Source organism: Oncorhynchus keta, chromosome 36, assembly GCF_023373465.1.
Source record: "Oncorhynchus keta strain PuntledgeMale-10-30-2019 chromosome 36, Oket_V2, whole genome shotgun sequence".
Lineage (NCBI taxonomy): Eukaryota > Metazoa > Chordata > Actinopteri > Salmoniformes > Salmonidae > Oncorhynchus > Oncorhynchus keta.
The window spans coordinates 11,585,258-11,605,639 of record NC_068456.1 but is presented as its reverse complement, the minus strand read 5'-3'; the positions used below and the strand labels follow the sequence as shown (position 1 = coordinate 11,605,639).

Sequence of the window (20,382 nt, the reverse complement as noted above, 5' to 3'; positions counted from 1 at the left end):
CACAACCTCTTGATTTACAGTAGTCTGAGTTTTCTGCTACGCTACCATGTCATCTACCAGTTAATCTGACTGTGCTCATGCATTGATTGGATTTAGGCCCACTAATTTCAGCAATTTAAACGCTTTCAGTATAGTTGTTTAATGTTGGTGGTGCATGTTAACCTTTTTCAATGATACTCCCAAATCACATGTTGGCAATAGTTTTTCTTGAGTTTGTTTTTAACAGAGCTGATATTTACTTTAAAGTGCATTCATCCTATTACCTTACACCTAACCTACCAAGTTGTTTCAGATCTAGCCAATAAGCACATGTCCTAGAGACATTTCGTATTGGCAAAGCGATGAAGGGCGTTCGTCATTGGTGCTGATGTCCTGGGTTTGTGTGACCTGCTAGGGGAGTCATCATACTCTCACATTCTTAGCTAAATGTGTTAATGTCATTATTTGGCAACAGTTACAACACACCTATCTGATCTATTTAAAGTTAGTTTCTTAGTAGGCAGATGTATTCGACCAAAGCAATGCGACATGTGTAATGAAAACGCCAGCTAAACAACATTTTTACATGTTCGACAGTTGTGGAATTGTCTTTCGTCAAATGTTCGTTATTGTGATAAATTATGATGGAAATTACGATGGTGTTTTCGAATAAATGTTGATTGCCGAATCGCGGGGCAGGTGATGTCAACTCTTATTAACTATTAACCTCCACTCCACATTTAATTATAAATGCCTATTGTTTAAACTATGAAAATAATGTTTATTTGCAGGATAAGGATTGTCCTGACTTTCAAGAATGGCCGAATTGCTTCGCCTTGCTTTTATAGTTGGCTGGATGCAAGTTTTACCATCCAATTATTTCAGATTTACAGGAGTGCAAGTTTCACTGTAGTAGACTACGGACCGTGGCGAAACGTTGGCACATGATAATTATAAGAATATGGCAAAAAATAGTCCATTCTTGCATTCCGTCCATTCTGAACTTTTGCGGGCTAGCTGAGACGTGAACCCGATAGGTAGAAGGACATACAACCTGTCGCCAATTTATTCATGCACAATTTGCCTAAATGTACAATGGCAACACTTCAATCACTTTTTATTTTTATTACAGGTGTGACGTCATAACGCCCAGCTGCTTTTATCGACACAAGACAGTTTTAATGAAAGGCAATTGTCGCATCTATTTTCTATACAAACTATACATCTGTAGGATTTCCCCTTGTTTCCATGAAACATGTCGAAAATATTAATATTGTAAATTCTGAGTACATGGTAACCACTTCCTGGGTAAGTTCAATTTTACATTAAGGGGATGGTCTCTTGGAAACATTACTTGCACATCATGGGCACATTCCTATGAAAACATTAGTTAGTGACCTAATGAGACTCTTAATGGAGTGTTCTCTGAAGTTGTGGGAACGTTTGTTGTTAGCTGGTATGTGCTATACATCTGCAGAGCTTGCCAGAGAAGTTATATATGCTGCACAAGAACACTTGAAACAATACTGGTTGTAACATATCCCAAACAACCCCAAACCCCAAAAGTGAATTTTCAAAAACCATACATCATGTTTTGTGTTAGATTCTAATGACTGAAACAAAGTGAATGTCTCTCCTGAGATGTATTAGACAACAAAAAGGATTGCTCTGAAAACAAGTATATAATTGATCATAAACATCATAAAGCTTTGCATGTTATTACTTTGATCAAATATTTGAATGTACACATTTCAAATACAGTTATATATTAGAAAATAAACTCTGGCTTTTGATAAAACCATACAGTATGTATAAAACACGTCAAGCTACACCCTTTTGAAAAATGTACAGATCTGTCAGTCTTGACATAACCCACACACCCTTTAAATGACTGCAAAATAACAAAGGCTTGATTTGGAATCGGAAGGTAACAGGCAAAAAGAAAGCATATGTGCAGTATATTTACGTGTGCCTACAGTATGTGTGCATGTCTCTGTTACTGCATGATCTCAAAATCACAGCTGAATCTGAAAGTAAATCAGTACGACGTGATATTGTATCCTGCTCCTCCCATGATTTCTTTGTGGCAGCCAATACAGCTTTTTACCTATCAATGGTCATACTGAAGAAAACAAAAGCTACTTCTGAGTTTTGGAATGCAGCCAGCCTCTCTCTCAGAGCCACTATCAGGGGACGGAGGAGGAGCTGTCAAACTCCAGCGATCCATTCTCCAGGGTTCCGTATCCGTTCATCTTCCTCAGTTTGAGCTGGTCGGGATGGCCCAGGCCCTGGGTCTCTGGCACCGCCTCCTTGGAGGCGAACATCTGGCTGATCTCCACGAACGTCTTGTTCTTGGTCTCGGGGATGACGAAGAACACAAAGGCCGCCACCGCCAGACACACGCAGCAGAACACCAGGTAGCAGTAGGACCCAGCGGACATCTGACACCAGGGAGGGAGGGATGGATGGACAGACAGACACAGGGTTTCGATTCTAATATCCATAGTTCTTGGCCCTGATTTGTGTTTTTTTGCAAAGGCATTGGTCCTGAGGAGCAAAGACGTTGGCCATGCTGAGTGAGGGTGGACACCATGTCAAGTAAAGCCATGTCAGGAAGAAGCAGAGCCATGCTGAGGCCAGGCAAAGTAGAATACCACCCCCGGGCAACACACATATATACGAAAGGCTGGAAGCAACACAGTGTCAGCTGCACTGCAGAGCCCCTGGAGCAGGCTAGGGGTTAAGTGCCATGCTCAAGGGCACAACGGCAGTAGGTGGCACCTGAAGTTCTGATGCCAGCAACCCTGATGCTGCCATGTTAAGTAGGGGCACAGCCAGGTCAAGTTAATTGAGGGCAGAAGGCATATTATTAAGTGAGGACAGAGACAATATGAAGTGAGGACAGATTAAGTGAGAGCAGAGGCAGTTGGTTACCTGTAGGAAGGGGAAGACGAAGCCGACTGTGAAGTTGGAAATCCAGTTGAGGGATCCTCCCACAGTGTAGGCTGCTGGGCGGTGAGACTGTTTAAACAGCTCTGCCGTTATCAGGAAAGGAACACCCGCTACAATATATACACTGACCGTTAGTACACTGCACACACACACACACACACACACACACACACACACACACACACACACACACACACACACACACACACACACACACACACACACACACACACACACACACACACACACACACACACACACACACACACACACACAAAACCAATCATTTCAGCCCATATACAAACACAGACTATGTAAACACACTGACAGGTAGAGTGATACAGGGGCTTTAAGAAGAGCTCTTTATCTACAGTAGCTACATATCCAGGAAGTAAGGAAGGGGGTATACATAATAACTTCATGAAATCAGTCATAACACCTTCATGAGTGTTGCAGTATTATTCCTAACAACCTTCAACAGCATTCATACAGAGTTTTCAAAATAAAAGTCCCCTTGAATAAAATGTTAATCTTCCAATTTATATTTTTACTGTCACAGTACCCAAACCCCTGACACACTATTCACACACCAGGCTGGGAGCAGCACACGGTCATCCTTACAGTATTACCGCTGTAGCAGTTTAGGGGTTAAATGAACTGCTTAAGGCAACAATCGCAGTAGGGGATGGCACCAGCCCTAGGTACAGTATCTTTCAAATACATAAGCTAGCTGCGTTTGATTGAGCTTGCCTGGCGATTGAGCTTGCCTGGCGCAATGGAATCAATGATGACTCCTTGCTGTCCCCAGTCCACCTGGCTGTGCTGCTGCTCCATTTTCAACTGTTCTGCCTTATTATTATTCGACCATGCTGGTCATTGATGAACATTTGAACATCTTGGCCATGTTCTGTTATAATCTCCACCCGGCACAGCCAGAAGAGGACTGGCCACCCCACATAGCCTGGTTCCTCTCTAGGTTTCTTCCTAGGTTTTGGCCTTTCTAGGGAGTTTGTCCTAGCCACCGTGCTTCTACACCTGAATTGCTTGCTGTTTGGGGTTTTAGGCTGGGTTTCTGTACAGCACTTTGAGATATCAGCTGATGTACGAAGGGCTATATAAATAAATTGGATTTGATTTGAATGGAACAGTCCCAAAAGTGTAAACCCGACCTGCCAATCTGGTACTCCAGGCAGGCACAAGAAAACGTTCAGGCAAACTATTTAAACCCAGCTCTGGATGGCACCTGAGCAATTGTTTACCATTGTAATGTGGTAGTAAGCGATCTAATCCCGTTTGGTCACAAGTGATGAATATGCAACGCCTTGTGTTACTACACTGCTAATGACCCTTTGAATGAACATGAGCCCAGGCTGCCTTATTTGTGCATAATTATTCGTGCCTCATCATTGTGGGTGGCGGAGGAATAACACTTTTCGACTGATGAGGAGTTAGGCCCCGGATTCATTATTCATCTTGATTTGCTGTTGAGCGGCAGCATTCATCACCTTTCTGACCAATGAGGCGTGATGAGGCCTAATTAAAGACAGGATCCTAGACAGAATGAGCCAATCCACTAAGGACCAGAGGGGGATGTAGTCGGGTATGTACATACATACGTCCCTCTACAGAACACACTCTCATTTGTCTATCTTAGAGGGGATATAGACTTTATCATCATCACACACAGGCAGATAATCAGGAGGTGAGATCAAGGCCATTAGCTGCATTAACAAGCGCTCAACTTTGACCTCCAGAGGGCGCCCTTTCAATACACACCAGGAGGTGGGAAACCAGCAAATCTGGCAACACACCCTGGTGTATCCCTGTATGAAGCTTGGATGTGTGTGTGTGTGTGCGCGTGTGCGCGTGTCTGCATGTGTGCTCTCTGCTCAAATGAATGGAAAGTAAATTCATAACTGAGAGGAGAAGAGTAAGATAGAGTAAGTAGAAGAATGCAGCTCACCTGGCCCAATGCAGAAACCAGCGATGATACCGACCACGCATCCAACACTGACATAACGCATGAATGGTAAGTGAACCTGTAAGCATAGTGTAGTGGAAGACACAAGACGCCATGACCTAAATGAGTCAGTATATTCCATAAGGAGATTTCTATTACAGTTGGCCGCATGCACTCTTAAATCTCCACCCGGCACAGCCAGAAGAGGACTGACCACCCCTCGGAGCCTGGTTCCTCTCTAGGTTTCTCCCTACATGTTCCTGCCTTCTCGGGAGTTTTTCCTGGCCACTGATCCCACCTCTGCATTGCTTGCTCTTTGGGGTTTCAGGCTGGGGATCTGTAAAGCTCTTTCTGACAACTGCTGAAAATGGCTTTATAAAATGCATTTGATTGATTGATAAACTATACTAAAGTACTCTCTGTCATATCAGAAGGATATAATTAATATAGTAAAAACACAAATGCAGTGCACCCTACCTCCCACCCACCCGCACATACCACAAATACAGACCTGTAGAACGAGGGAGAGAGTGATCCCAGCGCAGCAGAATCCCATGACTAGAAACCCCCCGATGATGAGAGGCCTCCTGCCCAGTTTCTCTATGGTAAAACACTACACAGAGAGAGAGAGAGAGAGAGAGAGAGAGAGAGAGAGAGAGAGAGAGAGAGAGAGAGAGAGAGAGAGAGAGAGAGAGAGAGAGAGAGAGAGAGAGAGAGAGAGAGAGAGAGAGAGAGAGAGAGAGAGAGAGAGAGAGAGAGAGAGAGAAAGAGAGAGAAAGAGAAAGAGAAAGAGAAAGACAGAGAGAGAGAGAGAAGGGGCAGAGAGAGAGACAGAGACAGAGAGAGAGAGAGAGAGAGAGAGAGAGAGAGAGAGAGAGAGAGAGAGAGAGAGAGAAAGAAGGTACAACAAGATACAAAGAGACAGAAAGCAACAAAACATGAATAACACAACCGTTAAAAGAGAAAAATATGACAGGGCAAACTTACAACCAATCCCATGTCTCCTCCATAGACTCACCCCGATGAGGCCGGCAATGATCTCAATGGCTCCTGTACCCACTGTAGTGTACTGGATCTCTGGGTCTGGGATGCCCGCGTTCCTAAAGATGTCATTGGTATAGAACCAGAGCTACAATAGAGAAAGACACTTTTGAGCTTGAGGGGCATGGGCACAAGTGGAACAGCCTGGAACAGGTGGCACAGCATGGGCACAGAGTAACAGTGGACAGGGGGGTAAATCAGGAGTTGGAGGTAGTAAGAAACCAACACACACAAGTCTACACACCCATTAAACACACTCCTCTCTCCTGCTGCAGTCACAGAACAGTGTCAAGGCTTGCCACCGGTCACCTCCACTTAGCCTACAGCTCTCCTCTGGTATCTGCCTGATACCATCATCCTCATCACCATCACCACCGTCTTCATCCTCACTACCTGTGTTTCAAAGCTGCCTCAAATAGATTGCCAAAGCTAATTAGCTGCTAAAAATACATTGCAGAGATGAGGCTGCTAATGTGTTCAGCTCTGATGGGTAAAATGTGCACTTGTTGGCCCCAGTGTCCTGGTAATCATTTGAATAATTAATGCATCTCAGTAGCATAATTCAGGAAGGGATTTAGCTAATCGTATTGCTGTTAAATGATGACTCGTAGTTTTGGGTTCTTCACCACATGATCACATGAGGCTTATAAAAGATGAGGAATCATTCATTCTGCCTTTCAACTGAGCCTCTCGGTGTAGTGGGCCCGACTGTAATGGATGAGAGGGGGAAGAAGGTGAGAGAGCGATAAGAGGTGGAGTGTAGGAGAGAGAGAGAGAGGGTGAGAAAGTAAGGAAAGGACATGCGAATGGCAGAGAATGAGCAGGGTGTGATAGGGGTGAAAACGGGTGAAAAGTGAGAGGTAGAGATAGGGCGAGGAGTGCTAAAAAAGGAGTAACAGAGGGATAGAGAGATATGAGAAGGAGAGGAGCACCATAGCGAACAGATGAGCAATCTTACAGCGTCTATACCGGAGAGCTGCATGCCGATATTGATGACCACCACACTGAGCAGCTGCCAGCGCACCAAAGGGTCCAGTATAAGTCGCCATACCGACACGGTCTCCACCGACGACAGAGAGCGCTGCTCCTCCTGCATCTCCTCGATCTCTGACTGGATGTTACACTTGGCCCGGTACCACTTCAACGCTGAGGTAGGAAATAAAACAGGACGTTACACTTGAAACAGGCAATGACAATGCGTTTGCATCAAATGAAAATGAAATATGACTTGAACTTTGTCATTGATGGTTAACTAAACAGTTTCGAATTGACAACGTTGCCACAGGAAATAAGCATAGCCCTGAGGTTACATTATTCACACACTAAGTATGTGTCCCCGTCTCAATGGTGTCGTCTAGCATGCTGACCTATAATGGTGGCGTGGACATTGTGCTTCTCAATCAGCAGGTATCGTGGGCTCTCCGGAAACCATGGCAACAGCATCAGCTGAATGAAGGTGGGTATCACCACCAGAGAGAGAAACAGGGGCCAGTGATCCTCCTGTAAACATGAGAAAACGACTCACAATCATCACCTACATGATGTACAGCTGTACACCAGTGGAGGCTGCTGAGGGGAGGACGGCTCATAATAATGGCTGGAACGGAGCAAATGGAATGGCATCAAACACGTGGAAACCATGTGTTTGTATTTGATACCATTCAACTCCACTCCATCCATTACCACGAGCCCGTCCTCCCCAATTAAGGTGCCACCAACCTCCTGTGCAGTACACACATAACCCCAAAAATGCAACACGCAAACCATTGAAAATGAATCCATCTCTAAACTTATGAACGGCAAGTGTAAAGCTTTTCCTGGAAATGGTATTTGGCGTACCTTCCCCAGAATTTCGTGTAGACCCAGGATCTGGGCCGAGAAGACCCCAGCACAAATGAAGAGGCTGGGCACGAGCCCCAGGAAACCACGCAGGTTCTTAGGAGCTATCTCCCCCAGGTACATGGGCACCACGCTCAGAGAGATACCTACACAACACAACGATGACGACGTGGACATTTTTTTCACCGACCAAAAATCAAGATAAGACACAACAGTGAGCAAACATTCACTCTCTTGTTATTGCTACATTCACAACTTTGCCCAGCTACCGTGCCACGTTTATACCGTATGTATACATTCCTGGCTGATTAAACAGTGACCCATTCCTGAACCTTGACCCTTATCCTATAACCTTAACTCTAACTCTCAACCCTGAACCTTACCCTTCTCACTGAGTGGGCACGCTGATGTGTTTGTACCTGAGTGGATCCCTGTGACGAAGCGGCCAAAGATGACCATCTCTGGAGAGCCACAGATCCTGCTGAAGCCCATGAGAGATCCAGCGATGAACACCAATACCGTCGAGTTCACCACTGTGCCTTTCCTACACGCACAACAACACACAACACATCCACCATTAAAATGTGTGGATTATCAGAACTAGCTAATTAATGTACCAATGTATGAAGCTGTGCATAAAAGCATGTGGACCATAGGCAATAGCAGGTACACCTTCATTACTTCTATGACATAGAATAGTAAAGTCTCCCCCTGATATACAGTCAGGGAGGGCGTTTTGAGTTCTGATCGCCGATAAAACACCGTTGGGTGATGAAAATGATCAGCTCATAACTGGGCTCGTAAATTGTTCTCTTTCATTTGCATGTAAATGTCCAGTCAGATCACGTGAGTCCTTTAGATAAATGAGATCTAAGCCTGCACTGAATACAAAACACTCTTTAGAGGGCTGGCAAGAGGGGAGAGAGATCGCACTGACTACACTCCAAAGGGTATAGGGGACAGAGAGTGTGCACTTTAAAGGGCAGAGGGAACAGAACAAGTGTAGCACATTGGGTAGCAGAAGGTCACCCAGGGGTGATAGATGAGGGTGCTGCTCTAACATTGTGTGTGTGTGTGTGTGTGTGTGTGTGTGTGGGTGATAGATGTGTGGTGTCTGCTGTGTGTGTCTGTGTCTGTGTCTGTGTCTGTGTCTGTGTGTATGTGTATGTGTATGTGTATGTGTATGTGTATGTGTATGTGTATGTGTGTGTGTGTGTGTGTGTGTGTGACTAGCTCAGAAAGCCAGGCAGGGTGGCAGTGCCCAGAGCTCCAGTCCAGATGCTGCACTGTGTCTCTGAGGCTGTTCATGTCAACTGGCCAACAGCCACCCTGCAGCCACAGTGTCTGGAGGTCTCAGGCATTGGCCTAAACCAAAACAAAGGTCTTCAAAGGACAGAACTTTCCAAATCTTTACAGATGAACACTGACTCGAATGGGGAGCAGAGCATATTGTGAAAAACCTGTATAGGAGTGTGTGTCACAGGGAGTGTGCGTATGGGGAGCGTGTAAGGGTCTCACCTGCCGAACCTGGTGACGAGCATGCCCACCATGAGGGATCCCAGTAGACCCCCAATGGCAAAGACAGACACGGTGAGAGAGTACATGAGGGTCAGAGCCTCCTCATCCAGCCCCGTACCATTACGGCTCACTGACGTCCTGTTGTAGAAGTCCTTAATGTACTGTGGGGGAGAGTGAAACAGGGAGAGAGAGAGCGAGAGAAACAAAGCAGGGAGAAAACAGTATTACTACTGTTAATCACTATGATTTATTTAATGTGTTCCTGTGCTCTTGCTTTGCCAGTGTAAGATACCTATCATGCCAATAGAGCTCATTGAGTAGAATTAAATTGAGAGGGGCAAAGAGGTGTTATCACATAAACTTGGTGCGACACAATTCAAATGACTGTATGACACACAGTATGCCATACACCACACAATGTGTTACATAATGTGACTAAGACCTCAATGTGTTACCAGCATCAAACTGTACAAAACACTATATAACTATCATTCTTACATTCCCAAAATGCCAATGTCAATGAGACTGCCCCACTTACATTTAATCCATCGCTATCTGGCCAATGAGAGCCTATAGAGGGGAATGCAGAATCACAACCAAACTGGGAGTCCTTGTCATGTGGCCCATGCTTCTCCTCTATCCCTGGCATTTTCAGGTCACAGACCAGGACTAATTAAATTCCACTGCTATGTCCTTTAAAAAAAAAACTTAATTAACCTCTTAATCTACAGTGTGGCCAATTCAGGATCAATTCAACCACTCACAGACTCAGGCGAGGAACGGTGAGAAATGAAGAGAACTTGCACTGTGTGTGTGTGTGTGTGCGTGTTCTGATGATAGTAATCAGACCTTAGTGTATTTCAAACATACAAACAGAAACATTCTGGTCATGCTCTATTTCACAGTTCACTTGAGCAGATATTAAAGCAGTGTTCCAACCATCTCTACAGTTCCAACTATAGAATTGGAATGGACAACTGTTGGCTAAGCTTCACTTTACAGTCCAGCTGTTAACCTAACATTTTACTGCAGTGGTCTAAATCAGGGTCACACAGAGTCTTTCTTGGTAGTTGTCACGCTCTGTTTTCTTTATATTTTGGTTAGGTCAGGGTGTGACGAGGGTGGGTATGCTAGTTTTTGTATTGTCTAGGGTTTTTGTATGTCTAGGGTTTTGTAGGTCTAGGTATTTGTATGTCTATGGTGGCCTTATATGGTTCCCAATCAGAGGCAGCTGTTTATCGTTGTCTCTGATTGGGGATCATATTTAGTTATCCATTTTCCCTTTTGTGTTTGTGGGTTCTTGTCTATGTGTAGTTGCCTGTCAGCACTCGTTTGTAGAGCTTCACGGTTTGTTATTTTGGTTAGTTTGTTCAGTGCTCATTTGCTAAATAAAATAAGAATGTACGCATACAATGCTGCGCCTTGGTCCAATTCATACGACAAACATGACAGTAGTCTTACACAAATTTACTTTGGGAAGAAGTACATGGTAATACACATGGTAATAGTCTTCAAATAAGAAGACACTTGTATCATGTCAGATATAGAGTTGAAATGTATTACATTTTGAGTTTGCATCCCAATAATACACTTTATATACACTGAGTGTACAAAACATACGTAAAGAACACCTTCCTAATATTGGGTTGCAACCCCCCCACCCCCCAAACTGGTGTGCTTCATTCACCCTCTGAATGGTACACATACACGATACATGTCTCAATTGTCTCAAGGCTTAAAAATCCTTCTTTAACCAGTGACATTAATAAAGGATCATAGCTTGTACCTGGATTCACCTGGTCAGTCTATGTCATGGAAAGAGCAGGTGTCTTACATTTTTTTATACACTCAATGTGCATCACAGAAGTCTGAAATATAACAAAACCGGTTGACATAGAAACCTGATTATTATTTAGGGAATTATGAAACATTTGAATAACATTCCACCCATGAGCCACTAGAGAGCGATTTGGTAATTGAACTGCAATTAAAAAAACACATGGTCAAATTGTAATTACGGTACACTGCCTACTTCCTGAAAAGTGTACCAGAGTGTTCTGATGGGTGTTAAAACATAGGAACCCGATGTAGAACAGCATGCAATTTCAACATAAGATTGACTTACGGTACCAGTCAAACGTTTGGACACACCTACTCATTCAAGGGTTTTCTTAAATTTGTACTATTTTCGAAATTGTAGAATAACAGTGAAGACATCAAAACTATGAAATAACACACATGGAATCATGTAGTAACCAAAAAAAGTGTTAAACAAATCAAAATATATTTTATAATTGAGATTCTTCAATGTAGCCACCCTTTGCCCTGATGAAAGCTTTTCACACTCTTGGCATTCCCTCAACCAGCTTCATGAGGTAGTCACCTGGAATGAATTTCAATTAAGAGGTGTGCCTTGTTAAAAGTACATTTGTGTCATTTCTTTCCTTCTTAATGCATTTGAGCCAATCAGTTGTGTTGTGATAAGGTAAGGGTGGTATACAGAAGATAGCCATATTTGGTCAAATACCAAGTCCATGTTATGGCAAGAACAGCTCAAATGAGCAAAGAGAAATGACAGTCCATCATTACTTAGAGACATGAAGGTCAGTTAATCCAGACAAAACCATCAAGCGCTATGATGAAACTGGCACTCATGAGGACCGCCACAGGAAAAGCAGTCTGCTGCAGAGGATAAGTTCATTAGAGTTATCAGCCTCAGAAATTGCACCCCAAATAAATGCTTCACAGAGTTCAAGTAACAGACACATCTCAACATCAACTGCTCAGAGGACACTGGGTGAATCAGGCCTTCATGGTCGAATTGCTGCAAAGAAACAACTACTAAAGAACAGCAATAAGAAGAAGAGACTTGCTTGGGCCAAGAAACACAAGCAATGGACATTAGACCAGTGGAAATCTTTCTTTTGAGATATTTGGTTCCAACCTCTGTGTCTTTGTAACACTTTTTTGGTTACTACATGATTCCATATGTGTTATTTCGTAATTTTGATGTCTTCACTATTATTCTACAATGTAGAAAATAGTAAAAATAAAGAAAAACCCTTGATTGAGTAGGTGTTGTTAGGTGTGTATATGGGAGGTGAAGTCAAGTGCAGGAGAGCGGAGTATATTAAACAGACGCATGTTCATACCGGTCAACAATGACAGCCTAAAAAACATACTAGTGCCACAAACACGGTCTAAAACAAAAGTGCAGCACCTGACAAAATAATCACGTAACAATAAACACTTACACACAAAGACATGATGGGGAACAGAGGACTAAATACATGTAGATTGATTGGGGAATGAAAAGCAGGTGTGTATGGAACAAGACAAAACAAATGGACATATGAAAAATGGAGCGGCAATGGCTAGAAAGCCGGTGACGTCGATCGCCGAACGCCGCCCGAACAAGGAGAGGAACCGACTTCGGCGGAAGTCGTGACAGGTGTGTCCAAACTTTTGACTGGTACTGTACATGGGAATTGATCCACAAATTATAATCTCGCTAAATGTTTCTAGCGGCTAGTTTAAAAAAGAACAGTATGGGTTGCAGCCACTCCTTGTCCATAGACTACTTTCAAAGTAAAATAACAAATATTTGTACATTTAAATTAATGTAAATCATATTTGACAGCCCTGCTATTTACCTAGTATTATGTCTTAGCAAATACTGCACCAGCCACCACCAATTGAAACAAGAATATAAAGCAAGCCCAAACCCCAACAGTCAACACTGGTAACCAGTGGCCTGTAATCGGGCTAAAGGGACAAAGACACAATACCCAATGACCCCAACAGTGACCCTATAGCTGTGGGATACAATTAGCATTAGCTTTGGGCTGAAGAATGCAGTTAGCATTATCTTATGCTGTAGGATATATTTGGCATTAGCTTCGGAGAGATTGGTTCTACAGTCCTTCCAACTGCATGGCCTCAACTGCATTCCTTCTGATAAAGAGCAGCCTGGTTCCTCATTCAATCCACATTCCTGGTGACAACAAACCTTTCACAGATGCACACACAGTTTAAACTACCTCACACTGACAAATCATTTTCATTTTAACTATCAGTGTTAAAATGTAGGCTAAGCCTCAGACTTTCACATTTTTTGTGTGAAAGCATGGACTCATCATGGTGAGCAGTATTAGATACAGCATTGGGGGTCTCACTCTGATGTACATGAGGGTAAGAGTGTAAAAGATACAGTGCATTCGGTAAGTATTCAGACCCCTTGACTTTTTCCGCATTTTGTTACGTTACAGCTGTATTCTAAATGGATGTATCTTTCCCCTCAATAATCTACACACAATAGCCCATAATGACAAAGCAAAAACAGGTTTTAATACGTTTTTTGCAAGTTTATTAAAAATAAAAAACTGAAATATAACATTTTCATACGAATTCAGACCCTTTAGTCAGTACTTGTTGAAGCCACTTTGGCAGCAATTAAAGCCTTGAGTCTTCTTGGGTATGACGCTACAAGCTTGGCACATCTTTATTTGGGGAGTTTCACCTATACTTCTCTGCAGATCCTCTCAAAGTCTGTTAAGTTGGATGGGGGAGCGTCACTGCAAAGCTATGTTCAGGTCTCTCCAGAGATGTTCGATCGGGTTCAAGTGCGGGCTCTAGCTAACTCAAGGACATTCAGAGACTAAGCCACTCCTACGTTTTGTTGGCTGTGTGCTTAGGGTCGTTGTCCTGTTGGAAGGCGAACCTTGGCCCCAGTCTGAGGTCCTGAGCACTCTGGAGCAGGTTTTCATCAAGGATCTCTCTGTACTTTGCGCCGTTCATCTTTCCCTCGACCCTGAATGGTCTCCCAGTCCCTGCCACTGAAAATAGTTCAATCTTGGTTTAATCAGACCAGAGAATCTTGTTAATCATGGTCTGAGAGTTTTTAGGTGGCTTTTGGCCCACTCCAAGTAGGCTGTCATTTACCTTTTATTAAGGAGTGGCTTCCGTCTGGCCACTCTACCATAATGGCCTGATTGGTGGAGTGCTGCAGAGATGGTTGTCCTTCTGGAAGGTTCTCCCATTTCCACCAAAGAACTCTGGAGCCCTTCTCTTGCTCAGCTTGGCCGGGCAGCCAGCTCTAGGAAGAGTATTGGTGGTTCCAAACTTCTTCCATGTTAGAATGATGGAAGCCACTGTGTTCTTGGGGACCTTCAATGCTGGAGAAATGTTTTGGTAACCTTCACCAGACCTGTGCCTCGACACAATCCTGTCTCGGAGCTCTACGGGCAATTCCTTCGACCTCATGGCTTGGTTTTTACTCTGACATGCACTGTTAAATGTAGGACCTTATATAGACAGATGTGTGCCTTTCCAAATCATGTCCAATCAATTGAATTTACCACATGTGAACTCCAATCAAGTTCTAGAAACATCTCAAGGATGATCAATGGAAACAGGATGCACCTGAGCTCAATGTCGAGTCTCATAGCAAAGGGTCTGAATACTTATGAAAATAAGGTATTTATGTTTTTTATTTTTAATACATTTGCAAACATTTCTAAAATCCTGTTTTCACTTTGTTATTTTGTTTTTTTAAATTGTGTGTAGATTGATGAGGAAAAAAATTGACATGACCCATTTTAGGATAAGGCTGTAACGTAACAAAATGTGGAAAAGGGTCTGAATACTTCCCAAATGCACTGTATACTGTATGTGAGATGTATACTCATAATTCAAACATAAATCAAATTGATGTCCGTGGGACACAGTCCATAGTCACATAGTCAATAGTGTAGACCGGTGAAAGTAAATTGAATTTAAATGTAACTTCAACAATCGCGCCCAATCTCTGTTTACATCAACAATACATGATTTGGGGGAGATTCCGGGTTCCACAAGTTAGGAGTTGGCCGTGGCAGAGTATTCAATACAGGAAAGTATGGAATGTACAATGCAGATAATATGAGTGTAGTTCAATGGACTTACCACTGCAGGGGAGTTGACCACTGCCAGGTTGTAGCCATAGAGCATGGAGCTCCCAAATGAGGTGAGGAACGCTACTGCCAACAGAGATGAGGTCAGGTGCTGCAGAGAGAGAGAAAGGGATAAAGGGAGATTATCTCGGAGAAAATGTGTACAGTAAACTTGTCATAAACCAACATCTAATGTTTTATTATTTGGTTTGTACTCCAGCCTTTGCTCTTGAGGAGTTCATTTGTTCTGCCATTTACAGTCAAAGGTTTAAGATTTGTGTGAATATGAATGACAGTCAAAGTTGTCTTTACTGTTGGGCTCTCATTCATCTCTTCTATGGCCTTTAGTTTGGAGGAATCCATGGGTCTGAGGAACTGTTGGTATAAGCCACATTAACCCTTAACATGTTAATTATGTGACTGTATCTGGTGGAGAATCTGGAGAATCCACACACACACACACACACACACACACACACACACACACACACACACACACACACACACACACACACACACACACACACACACACACACACACAACAGGGTATTACTATACGTGTGAGGACTTTTTGGGGACAAACAATTGGTTCCTTTTCAAAATCCTTTTTTCATTAATCCCTAACTCAACGTCTAACCTTAACCCCTAACCTTATATTCTAACCCTAAACCTTACGCCTAAAATAGCCTTTTTCCATTTGAGGACAGGCCAAATGTCCCCACTTGTATACAGTGATGATCATTACTGGGATATTGATTTTACTTCAGGAAGCTACAAAACACCATGAATATATTTGGGCCAATCTCATGTGGAAATTCCCATATACATGATATTCCTCAGCCTGGTTTCATAGACTAGACATATCATAGTAAAAGTAAATTAGTATGATATGTTATGTTTGGTACGGTTACATAAACTCTTCGTAAAAAAGGGTTCCAAAACGGTTCTTCCACTGTCCCCATACGAAAACTTGTTTTGGTTCTAGGTAGAACCATTTTTGGTTCCAGGTAGAACCTCTTTGGGTTCCATGTAAGAAATCCAAAAGGGTTCTACCCAGAACCAAAAAGGGTTATTCAAAGGGTTCTCCAATGGGGACTGCCGAAGAACCCTTTTAGGTTCTAGATAGCATTTTTTTTCTCTACGAATGTAAGACAGAACGTTACGTCTACCAACCTAAAGGTTGAGTGTTCAAATCTCTTCACGGACAACTTTAGCATTTAGCTAATTAGCAACTTTTCAACTACTTAAAACTGTTTAGCTACTTTGCAATTACTTAGCATGTTAGCTAACCTTTCCCCTAACCTTAACGCTTTTAGCTAACCCTTCCCCTAACCATAACTCTTTAAACCTAACTCCTAACCTTAACCCTAACCCCTAGCCTAGCTAACGATTGTCAGCTAGCTAACATTAGCATTAGCCACCTAACTGCCTAGCTAACATTAGCCACAACAAACTGGAATTCGTAACACATCATACTTTTTCCAAATTCTTAACATATTGTACATTTTGTAAATTTGTAACACATTATATGAATTGTAATTCGTAATATATAATCCGAAATGGATGATGAATATCCACAAATGAATACATACCATACGAAATATATTGTATTATACTAATGGAGAGTATCAGATTTACGTAGAGTATAATATGAAATGCTCTTAAACCAGTTTGCATTAGTCAGAAATTAGGGCCAGATGCCCATCCTACAGTTGAAGTCAGAAGTTTACATACACCTTAGCCAAATAGATTTAAACTCAGTTTTTCACAATTCCTGACATTTAATCCTAGTAAAAATTCCCTGGTTTAGGGAAGTTATTATGACCACTTTATTTTAAGAATGTGAAATGTCAGAATAATAGTAGAGAGAATGATTTCTTTCAGCTTTTATTTCTTTCATCACATTCCCAGTGGGTCAGAAGTTTACATACACTTGGTAGCATTGCCTATAAATTGTTTAACTTGGGTCAAACGTTTTGGATAGCCTTCCACAAGCTTCCCACAATAAGTTGGGTGAATTTCCTCCTGACAGAGCTGGTGTAACGGAGTCAGGTTTGTAGGCCTCTGTAACGGCATTCTTCCTCCTCTTCTGAGGAGGAGAAGTGAGAAGGATCGGAGGACCAATGCGCAGCGTGGTAAGTGTCCATAACGTTTATTTTAAGACATAAACTGAACACTATGAAATACAAAACAATAAACATGAACGAAGACCAAAACAGTACCGTGTGGCAACAAACACTCACACGGAAACAAAACACCCACAACTCAAAAGTGAAACCCAGGCTACCTAAGTATGATTCTCAATCAGAGACAACTAATGACACCTGCCTCTGATTGAGAACCATACTAGGCTGAACTCAAAACCCCAACATAGAAAAACACACATAGACTGCCCACCCCAACTCACGCCCTGACCATACTAAATAAAGACAAAACAAAGGAAATAAAGGTCAGAACGTTACAGCCTCCTTGCAGGCACATGCCTTTTCAGTTCTGCCCACACATTTTCTATTGAATTAAGGTCAGGGATTTGTGATGGCCACTCCAATACCTTGACTTTGTTGTCCTTCAGCCATTTTGCCACAACTTTGGAAGTATGCTTGGGGTCATTGTCCTTTTGGAAGACCCATTTGCAACCAAGCTTTAACTTCCTGAGGACTGATGTCTTGAGATGTTTCTTCAATATATCCACATAATTTTCCATCTTCATGATGCCACCTATTTTGTGAAGTGCACAAGTCCCTCCTGCAGCAATGCACCCCCACAACATGATGCTGCCACACCCGTGCTTCACGGTTGTGATGGTTTTCTTCGGCTTGCAAGCCTCCCCCTTTTTCCTCCAAACATAACAATGGTCATTATGGCCAAACAGTTATTTTTTTGTTTCATCATACCAGAGGACATTTCCTTTGTCCCTATGTGCAGTTGCAAACCATAGTCTGGCTTTTTTTAATGGAGGTTTTGGAGGAGTGGGTTCTTCCTTGCTGAGCGGCCTTTCAGGTTATGTCGATATAGGACTTGTTTTACTGTGGATATAGATACTTTTGTACCTGTTTCCTTTGCTGTTGTTCTGGGATTGATTTGCACTTTTCGCACCAAAGTACGTTCATCTCTAGGAGACAAAACGCGTCTCTTTCCTCAAAGGTATGACGGCTGCGTGGTCCCATAGTGTTTATACTTGCATACTATTGCTTGTACAGATGAACGTGGTACCTTCAGGCGTTTGGAAATTGCTCCCAAGGATGAACCAGACTTGTGGAGGTCTACAATTTTTTTCTGAGGTCTTGGCTGATTTCCTTTGATTTTCCCATGATGTCAAGCAAAGAGGCACTGAGTTTGAAGGTGGGCCTTGAAATACATATTCAGGTACACCGCTAAATCTATGTCAATTAGCCTTTCAGAAGCTTCTAAAGCCATGACATCATTTTCTGGAAATATCCAAGTTGTTTAAAGGCACAGTCAACTTAGTGTATGTAAACTTCTGACTCACTGGAATTGTGATTCAGTGAATTATAACCATTTTGGGGAAAATGACTTGTGTCATGCACAAAATAGATGTCCCAAAAGACTTGCCAAAACTATAGTTTGTTAACAAGAAATATGTGGAGTGGTTGAAAAACTTGTTTTAATGACTCTAACCTAAGTGTATGTAAACTTCCGACTTCAACTGCATGCATATATTACCTTTCTAACTATAATAACCTCAAGGGGACTAAGATTAGTTGAAATGCTTTCTAACAAGTGATGAAGTGGAATGGATAGGAGAAAGCATAGGGGCTCAAGCCACACAGTTCAGAATAGAATAGTAATGTTTAATCAGCAGTCAGGAAGTGTGACTGTACTCTGGTCCAGAACCAGTGGAACGCATTGCACGATGGAGGTGGACTTCACCCAGGTCAGGTCAGGGAACTTAATTTGGGCACTAAGTGGTCAGATGCAGTCACTTGCCTACCGCACACACGTGAGAAAGGTTGTGTAGATTAGACATTGTCTTGTGACATGTAATGAGTGCTCACCTCCTCTTCTGAGGACAGAGGCATGATGTTTAAAGATAAAGTATTGACTTGTCAGTCATAATATGGGTTCTAACGTTACTATGTAAAATAAAGACAAGTTTAGGTGCATCTAGCCTATCGCTATGTTCGTACAGAGCAATGTCCATTTACAGATGTCAATATCTCAGGCATATTTGAATTCAAAATAGTGTGGCGCGACCCTGTGTTTATATGCGCGGGTTTCGACTCTGCCACTTGAACATGCTTTTGGAGCAGTCGATGCCGCGCTTATAAACACAGGGTCGCTACAGTAAATATGGAACATTGTTTATAACAAGTTTATAAATAAAATATTGCATCCAAGATAGGATGCAGGTAAAGAATGTGAACTGAATGGAATATCAAAATCAAACAGAATAGCAGGTCATTTACAAAAACAAACTTGAAAATCTTACCGACGTTATTTTCCCTGGTGGCGTTATTAAAACTTCTTCAGCCATTTATGAATCTTTCGTTAAATATTTCCTCTTTAACTTTCGGCGGTGGAAAAATAACGATGCTTGACCTACGTTTTTCTTAAAGCTACCGGTATCACAGCAAAACTCATTTTGAGAAGACAGGCGTGGTCATAGTTGAGACTAAAAAAAAACACGCAGTTGCAGGTTATAGGGTCGCCTTTTTGTTAATCTATAGCGTCTCGGCCCTCTCCTTAGGGTAGTGATGCCCTCAGTTCTGGTTAACAAGTAGGCTTGAGACCAGTGTCATCACATGATGGCGAACAACGTGATGCCTAGAGGAAGACATGCTGAAATCAATTAGCTAAGTGAATTTACAAAGCCCGAGTACTACAGCAGACTGGGAGAGGAGGGAGGAGGCTACTTATAGGCCAAACCGTGAGTTACAGTAGCCTAGCTGACAAGCATGAGGACAGCACTCAAAACTGATAAGCCTCTTGTCTCCTGCACTAGGCCTAACTATGTTATAATTTACAGATTTGATGTTTTTACAAAGAAAGTACTTTTATTTATAGTTGTTGTCATTGGTTTTAACATGTACTTTTAACAAATTTAAATGTAAAATTCAAATGCCGTGTTTTATGCTTTGTTGCCGTTTTATGTGTATAAATGATGAAATTAATGTAAGAGCTGTTTTTAAAAGCAATTGTGA

At 42.4% G+C, this 20,382-nt stretch overlaps 1 protein-coding gene across 5 annotated transcripts in view; it reads right to left on the bottom strand.

Annotated features, from left to right (window-relative positions):
- Positions 1-20,088, bottom strand: part of slc2a15a (solute carrier family 2 member 15a) — a 21,878-nt gene extending 1,790 nt beyond the window's left edge. The window contains exons 1-13 of one of the 5 annotated variants that reach the window (XM_035754150.2): positions 19,671-20,083; positions 15,532-15,657; positions 15,233-15,331; positions 9,290-9,450; positions 8,191-8,315; positions 7,772-7,917; positions 7,300-7,432; positions 6,891-7,078; positions 5,910-6,020; positions 5,403-5,504; positions 4,895-4,970; positions 2,914-3,041; positions 1,643-2,420 (exon numbers count right to left, since the gene is read on the bottom strand). In XM_035754150.2, coding sequence (XP_035610043.1) covers positions 2,166-2,420; positions 2,914-3,041; positions 4,895-4,970; positions 5,403-5,504; positions 5,910-6,020; positions 6,891-7,078; positions 7,300-7,432; positions 7,772-7,917; positions 8,191-8,315; positions 9,290-9,450; positions 15,233-15,331; positions 15,532-15,582 — 1,575 coding nt within the window. In that variant the 5' untranslated portion in view covers positions 15,583-15,657; positions 19,671-20,083 and the 3' untranslated portion in view covers positions 1,643-2,165. Of the gene's footprint in view, positions 1-1,642; positions 2,421-2,447; positions 2,790-2,913; positions 3,042-4,894; positions 4,971-5,402; positions 5,505-5,909; positions 6,021-6,890; positions 7,079-7,299; positions 7,433-7,771; positions 7,918-8,190; positions 8,316-9,289; positions 9,451-15,232; positions 15,332-15,531; positions 15,658-19,670 lie in introns of those variants that run through there. The other 4 variants (XM_035754149.2, XM_035754152.2, XM_035754154.2 and 1 more) reach the window with 4 other exon arrangements.
- Positions 20,089-20,382: the final 294 nt, after the last annotated feature.